We start from the raw sequence: 23,299 nt of genomic DNA on the forward strand, positions 1-23,299 counted from the left end.
AGATGATCGGGAGGGAGATTGAATTGAAACAGATGTGTTGGATTGGGTCACTAATCCTTTTGAGTTTCAGATATGCCTCCTAGACGAATTCCAGAACAGGGTAGTACATCGAATCCTCCAATGGATGTAACACCGACTCCAATGGAAACCTTGCTGAAGAGGTTTCAGTCATTCAAACCACCCACTCTGAAAGGTACTGAGACATCAGTCGAGTGTGAGAGTTGGTTAGGTAGCATTGAATTGCTGTTTGATTCACTGGGATACAGTGATGAGCGCCGAATTAAATTGATTGGGCACCAGTTGCTTGATGTTGCACAAAGCTGGTGGGTTACAATGAAGAGGGCCTTGGAGCAGCGAGGTACGATTGTTACTTGGGATGTATTTAAAACTGAGTTTTATCAGAGATTTTTCCCAATATCGTACAGAAAAGACAAGGGGGCGGAGTTTGCCAATTTGAGACAGGGTCAGCTGAACATTGAAGAATATGTGACCAAGTTCTCTACCTTTTTGAAGTTTGCTCCTCATGTGTCTGGAAATGACGAAGCCGTTGCTGATCAGTTCATCAATGGCTTGAATCCTGATATCTTTACATTGGTGAACACAGGACGACCCAATAACTTTGCTGATGCCATGAATAGAGCAAAGGGCGCTGAAGCAGGCCTGATAAGGCAGAGAGGAGCTGCATTTGTTTCTCAAGAGTGGAGACCACCGCAACCCCCTCCCCGATTCGAGAGTGGCAGTAGCAGTGGTGGAAGAAAAGATTTTCTGAAGGCTAGAGGAAAGCAGTTTAAGAAGTCTGGCGGCAGTTCTTCTAGTTCCAGTGGTCCCCAACAGAGTTATACCGGGGCTTACTGTGGAAATTGTGGAGGGAGACATTCCACTGAACAGTGCCAAGGAGTACTTGGTAGCTGCCACTTCTGCAAACAACAGGGACATTTTTCCAGAGTGTGTCCACAGAAAGGTTCTCAAAGATTTCAGGGAACCGAATCATCTGGATCAGTAGCACAGTGGAGTAGACAATCAGCTGCTGTTCCTTCATTTCAGCCAGCACCATCTCAGTCACAGCAGAGGCCAGGAGGAAGCCAGACAGTCGGTCAGCCTCTTAGACAGCAGGCCAGAGTATTTGCTTTGACCGAGGAGCAGGCTGAGGAAGCACCAGATGAGTGATGTTGCAGGTAACGATTCTTGATATAGTTATCCTGCTTTTGTACTGATAGATGCGGGTGCTTCACCTATATTTAGTTTTGAATGAATTGCATTGAGTTATGCTTTGCCCGTTGAGTTTTATTTACTGTGGTGTATGCCCTTGCTCCGTTGGGGAGAGTTTTTATAGCGGTGAATTCTGTAAGACGATGTATACTACAGTAGAATGAGAATGAGACTGAGTTAGAGCTTGTGATAGCTGGTATTGTACTGGGGTTGTCTAATTTTGGGACTGCATTACGGATATTGATATGCTGACCAAGTACAGATCTACCCTAGATTAATTCCAGAAGATGGTAAGAATCAGACCTGAGATGATCAAGAGATGAATATTGTACGATAAGAATTCTAGACTGAGAATTCCTTTGATATTTCGTACTAGCTATGACTCGATTAGTACAGAAAGAAGCAGAATGACTCCTTATGTATTCAGTTGATTTACTGAAATTGAGTCTATCATTGGCTGATTTACCAATGATAAGAAAGTTGTTAATGTTTTCCCCGATAAGATTTTAGATCTGATTCCAGTCAGAGAAACTGATGTTAGCCTTAATTAGATATCAGAAACTGTTGGAATGGTGAATCCTGATTGAGATAGATGGTATTCAGGGTGTGAGGTATCTGAAGATGATATATTTGTCGATTCTAGTTGAATTAAACCGTAATTAATGGCCAAGGTGAATATCAGTGGCAGATATTTGCTATGGTATGAGTTTATCGGATCAGTACTGATTAGTGATGTCTTGAATTTGACTGAATATTGTTGTTATTCTGAATTCGGGTTTGAATCAGATAGAAGACAGTGTTGGTGGAAACAAATGAAAGCTGATATTGCTGAATTTGTAGCCAATTGTCTGAATTGTCAATAGGTGAAAGCTGAGAAAAAGAAAACTGGAGGATTAGTACAGAGTTTGTCTATTCTTGAAAGGAAATGAGATCACATTTCCATAGATTTGTAATGAAATTACTGAGATCCTCCCGGAGTCGTGATGCGATTTGGGTTGTGACTGACAGATTGACCAAATCCGCATGCTTTATTCCGTACTAGATGACGTACAGTTATGATGAGATGACTGAGATTTATGTCAAATGAATGATCAGACTGCATAGAGTGCCAAGGTCGACTGTTTTAAACCATGATTTTCGGTTTACATCATACTTTGGGCAGAGTTTGCAGTAAGCACTAGGTACGAAGCTACATCTTAGTACCACATATCATCCTTTGACCGATGGATAGACTGAGCAGACAATCCAGACATTGGAAGATATGCTGAGAGCAGTAGTACTTGATATTGGCACTAGCTGGCAAGATTTATTGCCATTTGGTGAGTTTTGTACCACAACAGAATATCGAAATGACTTCTTTCGAAGCGTAGTACGAAAAGAGGTGTCGATTCCCTCTTTAGTAGAATGATATCTCTGAGGTTCCTGAGATTGGACCTGACATGATAAGAGATATGCCTGACAAAGTGAAGCTGATTCAGAAAAAAATGAAGGCAGCCCAAGATAGACAAGTCAGATATCCCAATGTCGGACGACGACAGTTGGTATTTGAGGCTGGAGACCGAATATTTTTGAAAATTTCACCTTTCAGAGGAATTGTCAGATTTGACAAGAAAGGGAAACTGTCTCCACGATATAGTGGGCCGTACGAGATTCTGGAGAAGATAGGAGATCGTGCCTATCGACTCGCTTTAACCGCCTTCATTATCTGGAATACATGATGTGTTTCATGGTTATTCTTGAGTAAATATCTTTCTGATGCTTCACGTGTGATTCAGCCAGACGAGGCCGAATTGAATAAGACATTGGGTTATGATGAGAAACCGATTTAGATTCTTGAGCGGAAAGAATAAGTCGCTCAGAATGAGGACTATTCCACTTATGAGGATTCAGTGGAGACGTTAGGGCATAGAAGAAGATACTTGGGAAACAAAGTCAGACCGGAGACAGAGATTTCCCGAATTATTTAACTGATGTGAGTTTTCTATTCAGTTTCTGTTATATACCTTCTTACTGAGATGATTGATTGCCTGTGATTTCGAGGACGAAATCGTATCTTAGGGGGGGAGAAATGTAATGCCCAAGAATTTGATTAACGTAATCTGAGATGATTTATTGATGATGAACGAATATGAGTATAGTTAGACCACTCCTAGACCAGATTGGTTAACACATATGAATTATGTGATTTTCGGGCAGAATTGTTGGCGCCCGAGCGGTAGAAATAGACCGCCCGAGCGCCAATGTCCAGCAAGAGTGAGTCTCGAGCAGAAGGTGTGGCGCCCGAGCGGTAGAATAGTACCGCTCGAGCGCCAATGGAGGAGCATCCGGACAGAGAGCCTCGCGCCCGGGCGGCAGATTGTCACCGCCCGAGCGCCGAGCTCGCGCCCGAGCGGTACTTTCTTACCGCTCGAGCGCGAGGCGTGTCGCGTGAAGGAAGTGCCACTCGGCGTTTTGCATGTACGTTAGTATATATATATATATATATATATATATATATATATATATATATATATATATATATATATATATAAACATGCACGAATTCTCTGAGAAGGAAAAGAGAGAAATTCAGAGAAAGGGCTGAGGAAGGGATTGCAAAATCCTTACGCCTTTTGCGAGAAATCCGTCCGTTTGATTGTGAATCCGAGTACGACACCGTGTTTCTAGCAACGATAGCTATTACAGGACATTGAGTATTGACAGGCTTGGGTTCGAGACTTCGACAGAGTCAGAGTATCAGAGTGAAAGGTATAAATTAATGTTGTGTTGGGATTGCACAACTCGAGTAAGGTTTGACTCGAGTCTCCCTAAATCACATACTTAGTTATTACATTGATATTTGTAATTGTTGAGATTGATGTTTGTAGTCTATTGATTTATAGCAACTGCATGTATTGACTACTGAATTGTTTAGTCATTGGCTGAGTTGCCTAGTCACCGACTGATTCGTCTAGCTATCGGCTGTTTCGCCTAGCTATTGGCTGATTCGCTTATTTATTGACTGATTCGTCTATCTATTGACTGATTCGTCTATCTATTGACTGATTCGTCTAGCTATCGGCTGTTTCGCCTAGCTATTGGCTGATTCGCTTATTTATTGACTGATTCGTCTATTTATTGACTGATTCGTCTATCTATTGACTGATTCGTCTATCTATTGACTGATTCGTCTAGCTATCGGCTGTTTCGCCTAGCTATTGGCTGATTCGCTTAAATCTTGACTGAGTCGTCAATTCTGTGGCTGTTTCGCCCAGACATCGGGATCCCTAGGTTAGAGTTGAGTCGAGTCTGAGACGACGCGTTGTTTGAGTCTGAGTGTGATTCACTGTTTGATATTGATTTATGTTCTGATTTGATACATGTTATGAATGTTAATTATATGCTTTTATATATGTTTTTATATGATTGCATGTATACATTGTTTATACTGGGATATTCATATCTCACCGGAGTTATCCGGTTGTTGTCTTGTTTGTATGTGTGCATGACAACAGGTGGGGCAGGTTCAGGGTCACAGAGGTGAAGAAAGATCGAGATTAGCGTGGTGATTCCGGACTTGGACATAGATAGGTTTTATTACTTGATTGTAGTAGTTGAACTTAGTTGAATACTTGTAGATCATACAGGATGTGTATGTTTATGTTTAATATGTAATTTGAATTGAATTACATTACGTTTCCGCTTTGTATATTAAAAGAAAAATTTTTAGACCCTGTTTATAATTGATTAATTAGTCCCAATGATGATTAAGAACTTGATTAGCGTCCGGGTCCCCACAATGGGATTGGAGGATCTCATTGTGAGATTGAGGATAGAAGAGGACAACAACAACACCGAGGCCAAGTCAAGTAAGATGGCACCAAGGGTGAACATTGTTGAATCAAGTTCTCAAGGGAAGAAAAGAAAGTATGAAAAGCAACCACAACAAGGTCAACAACCACCAAACAAAAAGAAGTTCAAAGGCACTTGTTACAACTGCGGGAAACCGAATCACATGGCGAAGGATTGTAGGAAGCCAAAGAAAGGAAATCCTCAAGCCAACGTGGTTCAAGAAAGGTCGGTACCATTTGAATTTTCTGAACTTAATTTGTCTGCAGTTATTTTGGAAGCCAACTTGGTGGATAACTCCAATGAATGGTGGGTTGATACCGGAGCAACTCGACACATATGCTCAAACAAGGGGATGTTCTCCACATACACTCCATCGACCGGGAGAAAACTATACATGGGGAACTCCGCTACATCTGAGGTGGTGGGCACCGGAAACGTCGTACTGAAGATGACATCGGGTTTGCAAGTAACCTTTGTTGATGTACTTCATGTGCCGGACATAAGAAAGAACCTCGTGTCGGGGTCTTTATTGGTCAAACATGGGTTTAGACTAGTATTTGAGTCTAACAAGTTTGTATTGACAAAGAATGGTCATTTTATTGGAAAAGGATATCTCGATGAGAACTTTTTCAAGTTGAATGTAATGGCTATAAGCCAAGATGTTGTTGAAAGTAATAAAGGAAAAAGTTCCATTTACTTGCTTGAGTGTTCTCATTTATGGCATGTTCGTTTAGGACACGTAAATTTTAATACCTTGCAACGTTTAATGAAACTTGAATTATTGCCTAAACACAACGTCGATCCAACACAAAAGTACGAGATATGTGTTGAAGCAAAAATGACCAAAGCGCCTTACCACTCGATTGAAAGATGTACAACTCCTCTAGAACTAATACACACCGATCTTGGTGATTTAAAGTTTGTACAAACTAGAGGAGGGAAAAGATACTACGTGACATTCATTGATGATAATACAAGGTACTGTTACGTATATCTTTTGAGGTCAAAAGATGAAGCTCTTGAAGCATTCAAATGTTATAAGACCGAAGTTGAGAATCAACTAGGCAAACAAATAAAGAGAGTTCGAAGCGATAGAGGGGGCGAATACGGAGCATCGTTTGATGAATTCTGCACATCTGTGGGTATAATTCATGAAACGACTGCTCCTTATTCACCACAATCGAATGGCATTGCCGAAAGAAAGAATCGAACTCTAAAAGATATGATGAATGCTATGTTAATAAGTTCAGGACTACCCCAAAACTTGTGGGGGGAAGCAATACTATCGGCTAATCACATCCTGAACAAGTTACCCCACAAGAAAAATGACAAGTCACCTTATGAATTGTGGAAAGGTCACAAACCTTCCTACAAGTACCTTAAAGTGTGGGGGTGCCTAGCTAAGGTTGAAATACCAAAGCCTAAACAAGAGCGGATTGGACCAAAGACGGTCGACTGCATATTCATTGGATATGCACATAATAGTAGTGCCTATAGGTTTATAATGCACAAATCTGAAAATGCAGAAATGAATATGGGCATGACAATTGAGTCAAGAAATGCAGTATTTTTTGAAAGCATATTTCCTTGTAAAGAGAGGAAAGAAAATGGTTCTAGCAAGAGAAAAATTGAGACGGAGAATGAAGGTCAAGTACCTACATATGATCCAACTCTAAATGAAAATGCTATACCATTGGAAGATTCTTCAAAAGAGCAAGAGCCAAGAAGAAGCAAAAGGGCTAGAATCTCAAAGTCCTTTGGTCCAGACTTCCATACATTTATGTTGGAGAATGAACCAAAGAACATACAAGATGCTCTTGCTAGCCCCGACGCTCCTTATTGGAAAGAAGCCATCAACTCAGAAATGGATTCCATTTTGCAAAACCATACTTGGGAACTAGTGGATCTTCCACCAGGTACCAAGCCATTGGGATGCAAATGGATATTGAAAAAGAAAATGAGAGTTGATGGAAGTATTGAAAAATACAAAGCCAGGCTTGTGGCCAAAGGCTATAGACAAAGAGAAGGTCATGATTTCTTCGACACGTATTCACCAGTTTCAAGAATAACATCCATTCGTGTGCTCATTGCTATTGCAGCTTTTCATAACCTTGAGATACATCAAATGGATGTTAAAACGACATTCTTAAACGGTGAACTTGAAGAAGAAATATATATGGAGCAACCTGAAGGCTTCATAGTTAGAGGACAAGAAAGAAAGGTCTGTCGTTTAATTAAGTCGCTATACGGACTTAAACAAGCGCCCAAGCAGTGGCACGAAAAATTTGACAATGTAGTATTGTCAAATGGATTTAAGATAAATGAGTGTGACAAATGTGTTTACATTAAAGGCACTCGAGAATCTTATGTGATGGTATGTCTATATGTGGATGACATGCTAATAACGGGGAATAGCCAAGAGTTGTTTAAGAGTACAAAGAAAATGTTGACAAAACATTTTGATATGAAAGATATGGGTATTGCTGATGTAATTCTAGGGATTAAAATCTTTAGAACTCCAGAAGCAATAGTCCTATCTCAGTCTCATTATGTAGAAACAGTGTTAAAGAAGTTTAACGCTTATGACTCTACCCCAGTAAAAACGCCTTTAGACGTGAATCTCCATTTGTCGAAGAATCGTGGAGAACCAGTTTCCCAATTGGAATACTCCAAAATTATTGGAAGCCTTATGTACATCACTAATTGTACTAGACCTGACATTGCTTGTGCGGTTAACAAGTTATGTCGGTTTACAAGTAATCCTAGTGATGCACTGTAAGGCCCAAGAAAGTAATTACCGTAATCTGAAATGATTTGGGTATAATTACCGTATTTTAAGATTAATCTGGAATGAATTATTGATGAATTGACATGATTGAGGTTATAGGAACTCAAATGAAGAAGCAGGGCATCGTTACAAATTAAGCCAAGATGTTGGACCGAACATCTCAAGATGTTCAACCGAACATCTCGCGCCCGAGCGGTAGAAAAGAACCGCCCGAGCGCCAATGTTATAATTTCGGGCAGAAAGTATGGCGCCCGAGCGGTAATATTTGACCGCTCGAGCGCCAGGAGATGTTCAGCCGAACATCTCGACAGAAATTGCCGCGCTCGAGCGGTAATTTTTAACCGCTCGAGCGCGAGGCATGCAAAAGGAAAATGTGACGGGTGGCTGATAATGCAACGTTGGTGTATATATATATATACACACATGCAATTCATTCTCCAAAAACGAGAAAAGGTTAAGGGAAAGCTCTGAGCGCCATTTTCGTTAGAAATTTAATTGTGCACGATCTGTCCGTCAGAATTTGAATTCGACTTCGGTACTGTGTTCCTATCAACGCAGGCTACAACTGGACGTAAGTTTTGCTACGTTTTGACATGTTTTGAAATGATGATATTGTCAGAATTGAATAGGATTCATATATGATGTTCTTGTCATGTTAGACATCATAGAATCGAAGTCAGATTAAAGAACGGACTGGTCATGTAATTTTTATGATTTTTGGAGTCGATTTGAGTGAGAATTCATATCAGATATGTATGGTTATTGAGATTATGATTGATATCGATATTGATTATGAGTTCTGGTATTATATCTGTGATGTTTGGACTGACGGGGTTATCCAGACAATATTGTTATGCCGTCGAAACATCAGTTGATTGATATTAATCAGATTCAGTAGTGATTCGATTATATCGTGATATCGTCGATATGGATTAGATTGTGTCTTGACTTGACATTGATCAGAATATGTGTTGATTTGAGTATTGATCAGAACAGGTATTGATTTGAGTTGTTGATTGATATTATACCTATTCAACTGTTATTACCAGATTGGGAATGGACCGAGACAGAGTCGGGAATTCTTCTTCTTCTTTTGAGCGAGGAGATAAAGGTCTAAGTCAATGTGGTATTGGGAGATGGACTTGAGTCGGGTTAGACTCTAGTTTCCCTAAATCACATACTTTACTTTATTGCATTGATATTTGCATTGATTGATTGATATACTTGTTTTCTTGAGTTATAGATTACAGGTATTAGAAGAGTAATCTTATGACAGAAGTGCCGTTAGTGGTGGGATCGCCACGGGCACATTGCACGATGTCATAAGATTGGGTATTGGCGGATGTGCCAAAGTCTGTCACTGGATGTTGGTTATCGATGTGGATAGATGTATAGCTTCTTCTATTACTGTTGATTGATATTATATCGATGTGGATAGATTCATCGTTCCTTCTATTACTGTTAATCGATGTTATATCGATGTGGATAGAATCGGACTTTGTTCTATTACTGGTAATCGATATCATATCAATGTGGATAGAATCAAGGCATGCTCTATTACTGTTAATCGATAATATATCAATGTGGATAGAATCAGGGCTTCGTCTATTACTGTTAATCGATACTGTATCGGTGTGGATAGAACTGGAGTCTTTTCTATTACTGTTAATCGATACTATATCGGCGTGGATAGAACTGGAGTCTTTTTTATTACTGTTAGTCGATATATGCATACCAACTTCTGGAATCGGGATCCCTAGACTAGGATTGAGTCTAGTCGGAATTATGTAGCTACGAGTATAGTTGACAGTGTGTTATTGATTATGTTTCAGATTCGTTACATATTGTTGATACCTGATTACATGCTTTATATTTGTTATATGATTGCATGTTTCATTGATTTATACTGGGAGTTATTCTCACCGGTTTATCCGGCTGTTGTCTTGTCTGTATGTGTACTTGACAACAGGTGGGACAGGTTCAGGGTCGAGGAGATGAGGAGAGATCGAGTTAGAGTGGAGACTTCGGACTTTGATCTAAGATAGGGTTTGAACAATTGATATTAGATGTTAAACTCTAGTTTGAATAAATGTTTTGTAATACAGGATTTGTATTTTATATACTGAGATGTATATATGTTTTTATTTCACTACGTTCCGCAATTTAAAAAGAAAAAAATTTTAGACCCTGTATTATAATTGATTAATTAGTCCCAATGATGATTAAGAACTTGATTAGCGTCCGGGTCCCCACAACAGGTGGTATCAGAGCTGTAGGTCCTTGAATTGTAGGTTCCTTAGCACTGAGATAGAAGTTAGTGAGCGGGGTAGATTGAGTTTTCTTTCCCTGCATGTGATTGCTAGCATGTGATTTCGTATACTGATGATTTATATGTATGCTAGCATGATATTATGTTTAAGTGCCTGGATTTATATGGCATAGAAATGCATATAATGTTGAAATAACATTGTATCTGCTAAGATTTCAGTATGTTGTTACTGTGTATTAAGCTACATGTTACCTGGATATCGGAGGTAATTTGGTAATATGTATTATATTAAACTGGATCAGAACCAATTCTTGATCAGAGGTAAGCTGATCAGGATTGGGATTGAGACGGATTTGTCTCCTGTTATTACTAATACCTGTGATTATCAGATATTCCTCCTAGACGAATTCTAGAAAAAGGTAGTACATCGTATGATCAGATGGATGTGTCTGAAACTCTGATGGAAACACAGATGATAAGATTTCAGTCATTTCAACCACCGATTTTGATGGGTGTTGAGACACCAGCTGATTGTGAGATTTGGCTGGAGGAGATCGAAATGCTGTTTGAATTTCTGGGATTCACAGACGAGTGCAGAATTAAACTAGTTGGGAATCAGCTACGGGAAGTCGCTAGGAGTTGGTGGCTGGTAAACCGGGAAGCCATAGTACAGCGTGGTTTCACGATTACGTGGAAACTTTTCAAAGTGTAATTTTATCAAAGGTTTGTACCTCTATCATATCGAGAGGACAAAAGTGCAGAATTTGCAAATTTGAGGCAGGGTCCATTGAAGATCGATGAATATTTGGCCCATTTCTTTACCTTGTTACAGTTTGCATTGATATTTGCATTGATTGATTGATATACTTGTTTTCTTGAGTTATAGATTACAGGTATTAGAAGAGTAATCTTATGACAGAAGTGCCGGTAGTGGTGGGATCGCCACGGGCACATTGCACGATGTCATAAGATTGGGTATTGGCGGATGTGCCAAAGTCTGTCACTGGATGTTGGTTATCGATGTGGATAGATGTATAGCTTCTTCTATTACTGTTGATTGATATTATATCGATGTGGATAGATTCATCGTTCCTTCTATTACTGTTAATCGATGTTATATCGATGTGGATAGAATCGGACTTTGTTCTATTACTGGTAATCGATATCATATCAATGTGGATAGAATCAAGGCATGCTCTATTACTGTTAATCGATAATATATCAATGTGGATAGAATCAGGGCTTCGTCTATTACTGTTAATCGATACTGTATCGGTGTGGATAGAACTGGAGTCTTTTCTATTACTGTTAATCGATACTATATCGGCGTGGATAGAACTGGAGTCTTTTTTATTACTGTTAGTCGATATATGCATACCAACTTCTGGAATCGGGATCCCTAGACTAGGATTGAGTCTAGTCGGAATTATGTAGCTACGAGTATAGTTGACAGTGTGTTATTGATTATGTTTCAGATTCGTTACATATTGTTGATACCTGATTACATGCTTTATATTTGTTATATGATTGCATGTTTCATTGATTTATACTGGGAGTTATTCTCACCGGTTTATCCGGCTGTTGTCTTGTCTGTATGTGTACTTGACAACAGGTGGGACAGGTTCAGGGTCGAGGAGATGAGGAGAGATCGAGTTAGAGTGGAGACTTCGGACTTTGATCTAAGATAGGGTTTGAACAATTGATATTAGATGTTAAACTCTAGTTTGAATAAATGTTTTGTAATACAGGATTTGTATTTTATATACTGAGATGTATATATGTTTTTATTTCACTACGTTCCGCAATTTAAAAAGAAAAAAATTTTAGACCCTGTATTATAATTGATTAATTAGTCCCAATGATGATTAAGAACTTGATTAGCGTCCGGGTCCCCACAACAGGTGGTATCAGAGCTGTAGGTCCTTGAATTGTAGGTTCCTTAGCACTGAGATAGAAGTTAGTGAGCGGGGTAGATTGAGTTTTCTTTCCCTGCATGTGATTGCTAGCATGTGATTTCGTATACTGATGATTTATATGTATGCTAGCATGATATTATGTTTTAGTGCCTGAATTTATATGGCATAGAAATGCATATAATGTTGAAATAACATTGTATCTGCTAAGATTTCAGTATGTTGTTACTGTGTATTAAGCTACATGTTACCTAGATATCGGAGGTAATTTGGTAATATGTATTATATTAAACTGGATCAGAACCAATTCTTGATCAGAGGTAAGCTGATCAGGATTGGGATTGAGACGGATTTGTCTCCTGTTATTACTAATACCTGTGATTATCAGATATTCCTCCTAGACGAATTCTAGAAAAAGGTAGTACATCGTATGATCAGATGGATGTGTCTGAAACTCTGATGGAAACACAGATGATAAGATTTCAGTCATTTCAACCACCGATTTTGATGGGTGTTGAGACACCAGCTGATTGTGAGATTTGGCTGGAGGAGATCGAAATGCTGTTTGAATTTCTGGGATTCACAGACGAGTGCAGAATTAAACTAGTTGGGAATCAGCTACGGGAAGTCGCTAGGAGTTGGTGGCTGGTAAACCGGGAAGCCATAGTACAGCGTGGTTTCACGATTACGTGGAAACTTTTCAAAGTGGAATTTTATCAAAGGTTTGTACCTCTATCATATCGAGAGGACAAAAGTGCAGAATTTGCAAATTTGAGGCAGGGTCCATTGAAGATCGATGAATATTTGGCCCATTTCTTTACCTTGTTACAGTTTAGTCCGCAAGTGGCTAGAAATGATACAGCTGTAGCTGATCAGTTTATCAAGGGCTTGAATCCGGAAATACGCACCTTGGTGACTGGGAAACAACCGAGTAATTTTACTGATACTCTGAATCGAGCCAGAAGAGCGGAAACCGTTCTAATGAGACAAAAAGAAGCTTCATATGTTCTTTCAACACCGATACCACAACAACTGCCTTCCAGAATCGAGATTGGCAGTGGCAGTAGTGGAAAGAAAGAGATGTAGAAAGTTCAAAAGAAGCAATTCAAGAAGTTTGGGAGCGGTTCATCTAGCTCTAGTGGCTCTAGTCCGAATTATACTGTAGCTTATTGCAGGAATTGCGGTGGGAGACATTTCCCGGAACTATGCCATGGAGTGACTGGTCGGTGCAACTTCTGTAAACAGCAAGGACACTTTGCCAGAGTCTGTCCACAGAAAGGTGCCCGAAGATTTCAGGAAGCAGAACCATCTGGCTGTAAAGACCAGGAGACAGACCCAGGACAGACTTGATGAGGTTGTAACAGGTAACTGTTCTTTTATGATTATATGGAGAATGTATTGTGAAGTATTCATACATTATATACATGATTTTGTATGAACAACATTGATATATGTTGTATCTGGTGGGTCTGTGTATACTGTAGTATTGAGTTCTGTTTTAATCTTTTGGAGGAAAAGATTGTTATCAGTGAATTCTGTAAATATCATATACTGCAGTAAAATGAGAATGAGATGGAATTAGATGATGTGGTACTTGTGTTGTTTGATTTTAACTATATTATTGATATATAATAACAAGTACAAAGTGAGTATAGATTCTTGCGAGGAGATGGTAAGATTTTGACCTGAAATGGCCAAAGAATAAATAATGTACGGTAAGAATTCTCGATTTTGAATTCCTTGATATCCGTACTATATGACTTGATGATTATCGAAAAGAATGGAGTAATTCCTTAGATATTCAGTTGATTACTGAAATTGAGCATATCAGGAGCTGATTTGTCGATAGCAGGAGATTTGCTATAGTCTTGCAGATTTAGATTGTAGATTTGCTTTGTATCAGGGAAATGGATTACAGCCTTGATTCTATACCAGGTACTGGTGTTATTTTAGAATTCTGTATAGAATAATATTGAATGAATTAAAAGAATTGAGATAGCAGTTTGATGATTTATGGCTTGAGAGTTAGAGTTATATCTGAATATGTATTTCTCTATGAGATATCTCAGTTCGAATCCTGTGTTCAGAGGTATTCTGATGATTTTATACAGTGTATCTATGATGCGTTGATATACTCGTGATATAAGATTGATTGAATTGAATATCTTATATGGAATAATCTGGGAGTTCAGATTATTGAATACAAAATGGTTTGGATATAAAGATAGTTGAGGACAGTGATTACTGACTGAAACAACAGCAATATCAGATAGTTATAATTGCTGGAGTTTGGTAGATTATTATATCTGATTGTTGTTTTGAAATTGCTTGCGAATTGTTATTGTTCTAAAACAGTATTGAGACATATTATATTGTTTGGGGGACAGTACATTCGAAGAAGATATAGCAGTTGATCTAACCGACTTGAAGATGTGATCAGTTAGTCAGCATTATCAGATATTGATTTATATTTGCTTCGGAGCCGATATTATTGTTATTCTGAATCTGTGTTTGCTACAGATTGTGATTATATACAGTTCAGCCGAATCTGAGTGTCGATCAAAACATCAGGTAGGTATTACTGTTATATATATATCTTCTTTGTGCTGAATATTCCGAATCTGAAATGACAGACAGGATCAGAAGTGCACAGTGATTGATTCAGTATTCTTTTCGGTAACAGAAAAGGTATGAAATCTGAAAGTATGATTTTGATATAAACAAATGCGATCAGTTGTGGCAGAATATGTATTGAAATATCTGAATTGCCAACAGTTGAAGACAGAAAGATAGAAACAAGGAAATTAGTTATCTTGATTGTCGATTCTTGAATAGAAATGGGAGTACATTTCTATAAACTGTGTGATAACATTGCTGCATTCTTATTTAGATTGTGCTGTGATGTGATAATGAATGACAGATTGTTCGAATCTGCCTCTATTATGTTGTACAGGACTGTGCACAGATATGATCAGATGACTGAAATTATGCTAGAAAAGAGGATCATCGGAGTGAACTATCCTGATACTGGAGGATATCCAGTAGTTGTAGTGTGTGATTTTAGCACTAGTTGAAATAACTGAGTGTTATTTATGAATTTTCATACGACGATAGCTATCCAATGCGTATTGAGATAGCATTCTTAAAAATTTTGGTACAGGGAGAACTGTTAATTTCCATCGTATGAAGGATCTCTAAGATTTGATTTGATAGAATCAGGAGTATGATTCAGAAGAAATTGAAGATAGCTCGAAATGTACTTGAAATATACCAACGTCGGACGATGACTATTGGTATTGGAAGACGAAGATTGAATATATTCTTGACAAAGGATGATACTGATTTGCTACAGAACTATTTATTGGCATATACGGATGCTGTATAGCCAATATTTTACGATTAATTCTGTCACGAATCATTTCAGGTAGTATTATGACATTATACTTCTTGAATGAGTGTTTTCCGTTTGGAGTCAAGATCGGGGAAAGAAAGATACCTTAGATTGATGTTAATGAAATGAGTTTGGATGTTAAACTCTGTTATACATTTCTTCTAATAGATTTGAATTAATTTAGTGAGAGTTCGAGGACGAACTCAGATCTAAGAGGGGGAGAAATGTAAGGCCCAAGAAAGTAATTACCGTAATCTGAAATGATTTGGGTATAATTACCGTATTTTAAGATTAATCTGGAATGAATTATTGATGAATTGACATGATTGAGGTTATAGGAACTCAAATGAAGAAGCAGGGCATCGTTACAAATTAAGCCAAGATGTTGGACCGAACATCTCAAGATGTTCAACCGAACATCTCGCGCCCGAGCGGTAGAAAAGAACCGCCCGAGCGCCAATGTTATAATTTCGGGCAGAAAGTATGGCGCCCGAGCGGTAATATTTGACCGCTCGAGCGCCAGGAGATGTTCAGCCGAACATCTCGACAGAAATTGCCACGCTCGAGCGGTAATTTTTAACCGCTCGAGCGCGAGGCATGCAAAAGGAAAATGTGACGGGTGGCTGATAATGCAACGTTGGTGTATATATATATATATATACACACATGCAATTCATTCTCCAAAAACGAGAAAAGGTTAAGGCAAAGCTCTGAGCGCCATTTTCGTTAGAAATTTAATTGTGCACGATCTGTCCGTCAGAATTTGAATCCGACTTCGGTACTGTGTTCCTATCAACGCAGGCTACAACTGGACGTAAGTTTTGCTACGTTTTGACATGTTTTGAAATGATGATATTGTCAGAATTGAATATGATTCATATATGATGTTCTTGTCATGTTAGACATCATAGAATCGAAGTCAGATTAAAGAATGGACTGGTCATGTAATTGTTATGATTTTTGGAGTCGATTTGACTGAGAATTCATATCAGATATGTATGGTTAATGAGATTATGATTGATATCGATATTGATTATGAGTTCTGGTATTATATCTGTGATGTTTGGACTGACGGGGTTATCCAGACAATATTGTTATGCCGTCGAAACATCAGTTGATTGATATTAATCAGATTCAGTAGTGATTCGATTATATCGTGATATCGTCGATATGGATTCGATTGTGTCTTGACTTGACATTGATCAGAATATGTGTTGATTTGAGTATTGATCAGAACAGGTATTGATTTGAGTTGTTGATTGATATTATACCTATTCAACTGTTATTACCAGATTGGGAATGGACCGAGACAGAGTCGGGAATTCTTCTTCTTCTTCTGAGCGAGGAGATAAATGTATAAGTCAATGTGGTATTGGGAGATGGACTTGAGTCGGGTTAGACTCTGGTTTCCCTAAATCACATACTTTACTTTATTGCATTGATATTTGCATTGATTGATTGATATACTTGTTTTCTTGAGTTATAGATTACAGGTATTAGAAGAGTAATCTTATGACAGAAGTGCCGTTAGTGGTGGGATCGCCACGGGCACATTGCACGATGTCATAAGATTGGGTATTGACGGATGTGCCAAAGTCTGTCACTGGATGTTGGTTATCGATGTGGATAGATGTATAGCTTCTTCTATTACTGTTGATTGATATTATATCGATGTGGATAGATTCATCGTTCCTTCTATTATTGTTAATCGATGTTATATCGATGTGGATAGAATCGGACTTTGTTCTATTACTGGTAATCGATATCATATCAATGTGGATAGAATCAAGGCATGCTCTATTACTGTTAATCGATAATATATCAATGTGGATAGAATCAGGGCTTCGTCTATTACTGTTAATCGATACTGTATCGGTGTGGATAGAACTGGAGTCTTTTCTATTACTGTTAATCGATACTATATCGGCGTGGATAGAACTGGAGTCTTTTCTATTACTGTTAGTCGATATATGCATACCAACTTCTGGAATCGGGATCCCTAGTCTAGGATTGAGTCTAGTCGGAATTATGTAGCTACGAGTATAGTTGACAGTGTGTTATTGATTATGTTTCAGATTCGTTACATATTGTTGATACCTGATTACATGCTTTATATTTGTTATATGATTGCATGTTTCATTGATTTATACTGGGAGTTATTCTCACCGGTTTATCCGGCTGTTGTCTTGTCTGTATGTGTACTTGACAACAGGTGGGACAGGTTCAGGGTCGAGGAGATGAGGAGAAATCGAGTTAGAGTGGAGACTTCGGACTTTGATCTAAGATAGGGTTTGAACAATTGATATTAGATGTTAAACTCTAGTTTGAATAAATGTTTTGTAATACAGGATTTGTATTTTATATACTGAGATGTATATATGTTTTTATTTCACTACGTTCCGCAATTTAAAAAGAAAAAAATTTTAGACCCTGTATTATAATTGATTAATTAGTCCCAATGATGATTAAGAACTTGATTAGCGTCCGGGTCCCCACATGCACATTGGAAGGCGTTGACAAGGGTGCTTAGATATTTAAAGCACACCTCAGAATATGGACTACATTTCACAAGGTATCCTGCAGTACTTGAAGGATACTGTGATGCAAATTGGATTTCTGACACCAATGACTCCAAATCCACCAGTGGCTATGTATTTAGTATTGGTGGAGGAGCAGTCTCTTGGAGGTCATCGAAACAAACTTGCATTGCGAGGTCTACTATGGAATCGGAGTTCATAGCGCTAGATAAAGCTGCAGAAGAAGCTGAGTGGCTTCGCAACTTTCTAGAGGACATTCCATGTAGGACAAGTCCAGTGCCAGCAATCATGATACATTGCGACAGTCAGTCGGCAATTGCAAGGGCACAAAACAGTATGTACAATGGCAAGTCTCGACACATACGTCGAAGACACAATACTGTGCGACAGTTGATCTCTAATGGAGTTATATCTGTTGATTATATTAAATCAAAGGATAACTTAGCGGATCCGCTTACAAAAGCATTAAATAGAGATCAAATGTACTGTCTGTCAAGAGGAATGGGCTTAAAACCTACCAAATAAAGTTTTCATAGTGGCAACCCAACCTTGTAGATTGGAGATCCCAAGATCTTGGTTCAATGGGACAACTAAATTATGAGAACTTGTGTAATCACTCCTCATTCCTAAGACGATGAGTGAAGTTGCCTACAAAGGTAGTGAGGTTAAGTATTGTACTTTTAATGATTCCGTAGCTTGCAAAAGCGGGGTAAGTAGGATACCCTTTTACAAGGAGATCACCTATGTACGTGTGAGGACGGGCCGCCTCGATGAAACACGTATGAAGCCAAGATGTGTTCCATGGCCAAAACGGACACAACCGATAAAACAAAGTGGAAATGGAAGAAAGGTTATCTTGTGGGTACAGTTGTCTGGTTTTACATGAACCGCCAAGAAGTTCAAGACATCACGTTCACTTCGTGGCCTAGTCAATCCGATTGTATTCCACTAGGGAAGGTTCAAAGCCAAAAGCCACCTCTCTTGATGAGATAATTGTTCGTATATACTCTCTCTTATGCATCACGAGCATTCATGCATTAATTTCATTCATGTGGGGGATTGTTGGAATTTTGATACTTAATGAATGAAAATTAAGCAAGTAAATCAATGTGTTTGATTTGGAAAAATTCAAAAAGAAAAACGAAGCTTAATGAATGAATATTAAGTTCGATGGTTCTGAATAAAACTCGAAAAAGTTCTTCATATGTTGAAAGAATTCCAAACGAGTAGTCGGAACGAGAAAGGGACGAAAATCGAAAAAAAAAAAAAAAAAAGTTGCTCGGTGAACAGTGCCGTGCGCGCGGCCGCGCGCGCGCGCCTGCCGAGACAGTGGCAGGCGCGCGGCCGCGCGTGTCTGCGCGCAGCCGCGCGCGCCTGCCGAGAGCTCTCGGCAGGCGCTGCCGAGCGCTGCCGAGAGCGCTCGGCAGGCGCTGCCGAGCGCTGCTCGGCAGCGTGCGAGCAGACACGTCCCTTCAGAATTTTTTCGAGTTTTCTGACATTTTTTTATTTCTTTGGCATTGTTTGATGGTTGTAATCATACAATGGCCAAGAGACATCTCCTATGAATGAGAGATCATGTCTTTTCATTTGAAAATCATTAAATGCATGATTATTTAAAATCAAAAACACTTTTACACATAAAATCATATGCATATTGATCATCTTATTCTTCCTTCTTCAACAAGAGAGAGTTCATCCATTTCTTTGTGATAGAACTTGAATATTTGAGTGCTCATTATTCAAGTGTTGTAGTTGTATCTTGGGAGAAGATTGCCACAAACTCTAGTACATTGTGAGGGCAAATTCTTCTTAAGTAGAAAGTGTTCAACACTTGCCTCTACAAAGTTTTATTCTTTGATTTCTTCTTGCATTTCCCTCATATTTGAATACCCCAAACAACAAAAAGCACTATTTGCAGCGTGCTTTTAAGGCACGCTGTTGATAACGTGTTGCGGAAAATCATTTTTTTTGTAGTGTCTTATTAAATAACTATAATAAATATCATATCTAGAAGATATTTCCATAATTATCTCATCATCTTAGAAAAGACAAAATCATATTAAATATTATATTCAAGTAAATCAACAAGAAAAAACAATATTACGGAAATAATTTAGATCAATAAAATATATCAATTAAAATCGTAAATATTATTTCCCTTCAACTATTTTCTTTGTGTTTCTATTTCAGATTATTTCGAAAATCCAGTACATCCACATCATATTACTAGGAAAAAACCCACAAATGTGTGTGTATAATATTTCATAGAAATTGATGGTTGTATGAATTATCATGCAGAAAAAGCTTTTCTAGCGTTGAATTCAACGCTGTGTTCCTCAGTAAAATCACATAATCTTAGTTTTTGTCAAATTCCAAGTAATATCCTGCAATAACACAACAAAAGTCGAATTTGAGGACCCACACTCAAATGAAATATTAATCAAGAAATCACAAAAAAAAAAAAAAAAAAAATCACAATTTGGCATCCCCAAACCAAAGTGATTGAGATTGGAAAATAATAATAACAAAAAAAATCCTACTAAAAAACAAAGATTAGCTGCATTAAACAGCCAAAAGTTGGAGTGCCCACCACCCCACCTTCTGCTAAGTTTCCGCTAATCTTTTCGTCTGATCAATCCTATGCATTCTCTTCTTATTAAATCTTGTCATCATTATTCATTATCAATTATATTTAAAAAAACTTAGGTTTCCAATAATTTTCATTTTCAACAATGGAAGGAGCAAGATACTGGGTGTCGGCTAAGAGAAAACATGGTACGGATACTCATGAGATATTTTTTGATTCAGCAACAGCCATGGATTCTCAAGGCGATTCTTGGGAAGAACAGGCTTTTGCCGAAGATGTGGCTGGGATTCTTGGAGGGTGCGTTTGGCCTCCAAGATCTTATTCTTGTAGCTTCTGCAGAAGAGAATTTAGGTCAGCTCAAGCCCTAGGAGGTCATATGAATGTTCACAGAAGAGAAAGGGCTAGATTGAATCAATTCCGCAGTATTCCTTCAGCCGATGTTGCGTCTTTCGGTGCTGCATATTCATCCCAAATATGTACTTTGTTGTATGATATTAACCCTAATCCTGAATTTTTGAACATGTCGTTGATCTCACCTCCGTCGAATATTACAAGGGTTTCATCTCAACCTGCAAGAAAAATGGAGAGATGCGACGAAAAGGCATCAGCCCTTTGCCTTTTCTCCCCTATAGCTCAACAAGGATCGAAGTATAACATGCTTTCTGACAAGAAAGATTGTGATTTGGACTTTATCAAGAACGCGGTGCAGGAAACTGATAAACACAAGAAGAGGAGAATTGAAGCCAAACCCTTGAGTAATTTCTTTGAGAAATCGAGTTCAGTTAACGATAGAACATGTCTTCCTCAATCAGATATCTCGAAATGGGCCCCGGGATCGGTAGATGACTTGGATCTTGAGTTGAGGCTTGGAGATGCACCAAAGGTGAATTGAATTGCTTGCAAATTCATTTGTTCTTTTTCTTGAAAAAGATCAATCTATATATATTCCCTCACTTTTACTGATGAATTTTATTTGACAGCTGAATCTGCATAATTTGATTTAATATTAGTACGACATTTCTACCCGTAATGTCTGCTGAATTATCGGTTTGTGACAAATATACGTGTGTCTGAAAACCTGTATTTAATCAAGTATGTCTAATAATGTCTTATTCTGTTTCACTGGAGAAGACAGTGAGAGGAGTCAAACTTGAGCTCAATTTCATGGTTTTCATGTTTGTGCAAAAGATTTAGTTTTATTAAATTCCGAGATTGTGGAAATATATGCTGATTGTTCCTACTAAGTAAGGTAATATATATGATTAAATATATATGGGAGACGGCTAATCCTTTGACTGTTCATAGGACAGCATTTTTCCCCGAAAAACTAACGCGAAGGTGAAGGTTGGACGAGGGCACTTATAGTTCTAGATCCTCCCCAGACTCCTCAACGATTCAAATCCATGATCAATAAAGTCGGAATCGTTGAACTGTTTACCCACATTGGATGTTAACTCTTCCATCGGATGCATGACTTTAGTTTACATTTTCAAGTACAATATTGATCAGATAAAACACGACATTGATTCCCTTTTCATTGTACTATTATCAGCAAATTGTGCGTCACTTCTTCACTTTCTTTGTCTTAATCTTAAAGGAATCAAATCCATTTAAGTATTATAAACTTGAACATACCCTTTTCTATAATATTCACAAACAGAATAATACTTCAAGATTAAATTGAATACTCTGCGTCTTTTGTTTGTTCCTCTGTACGTGAGTAATTTTTGGTATTTGTGTTTAATGCTTTTGCAAAACAGAATTTGTATTTAATGGATATCATTTATTGAGTAATCCTAACCGTAGTTAGGTCGTAGCATAAACGCAATCTCCACGAGTTTAAATTAAGTGGGGTGTATTTAATTCAAAATTTGATTATTTTTAATGACTTTTTTAAATTATAGAGTTTTATAAATTGGATAGATTTTTACTGATTTTTTATTAATTTCTTTGAACCAATAATTAATTGACATATATAAGATATTCAGTTTGAAATAGTTTTTTAATATTTATATTAATAAATAAATTTACTTATTTAAAAGTTAAATCAACTCTTACATGTGTATATATGTGGGGGGATTGTACGCATGCTTGTAAATTTTTAAAAATACATCAATTGATTCACTACAAGAAACTATTGAATACACAATACCTTAAAGACAACGGTTTTACAAAAAAACCGTTGTCTTTTACTTTTTAACAATGATTTTGAGTGAAAATCGTTGTCTTTTAGCTTACTATATAGGCCAAAGACAACGGTTTTGAAAACACTTGTCTATGAGCTTGTTTTTTTGTGTCAACGACAACGGTTTTTGTAAAACTGTTGTGGAACGATAATATTTTTTAGAAATCGTTGTGGATTAGCATGTTTTTTAGACAAACAACAATGGTTTTAGCTAACCGTTTTTGATTAGTGTTGGAACTTTTCAAGTTCGCAATCTTGATTTTGATGATAACAAAACATGTTAATTGTGTTACTAATGATCTACCTTAGTGTGCAGCATCTAGGATCACTCACGAGATGTTTACATCGCAAAACCGAAGACCCAACTGATCGCACAAAATGAATTAGTCTAACTGATTACGTCAATTGAGCAGTCCAGCTGATTATCCAGTTGATAGGTGATTCAGCAGGAAAACCTCAGAAGCCTGGCCAGCCGAAGGAGTGTTCAACTGATGAAGATACCCAACTGAACGAAGTGTGAAATCAGTTCAACTGTCGAGTCAACTGATTTCACCAGCCCAACTGAAATATCAGTTCAACTGACCATTTC

General features: G+C 38.0%; 1 protein-coding gene across 1 annotated transcript; it reads left to right on the forward strand.

Annotated features, from left to right (window-relative positions):
* Positions 1-20,575: 20,575 nt before the first annotated feature.
* LOC140817944 (zinc finger protein GIS3-like) lies at positions 20,576-21,231 on the forward strand (the record flags this gene model as incomplete). Its single annotated transcript, XM_073177737.1, has 1 exon — positions 20,576-21,231. A coding segment is annotated over exon 1 (561 nt), but the record flags the coding sequence as incomplete, so codon positions are not given.
* Positions 21,232-23,299: the final 2,068 nt, after the last annotated feature.

Source organism: Primulina eburnea, chromosome 17 (genome assembly GCF_022965805.1).
Source record: "Primulina eburnea isolate SZY01 chromosome 17, ASM2296580v1, whole genome shotgun sequence".
NCBI classification, from domain to species: Eukaryota; Viridiplantae; Streptophyta; class Magnoliopsida; order Lamiales; family Gesneriaceae; genus Primulina; species Primulina eburnea.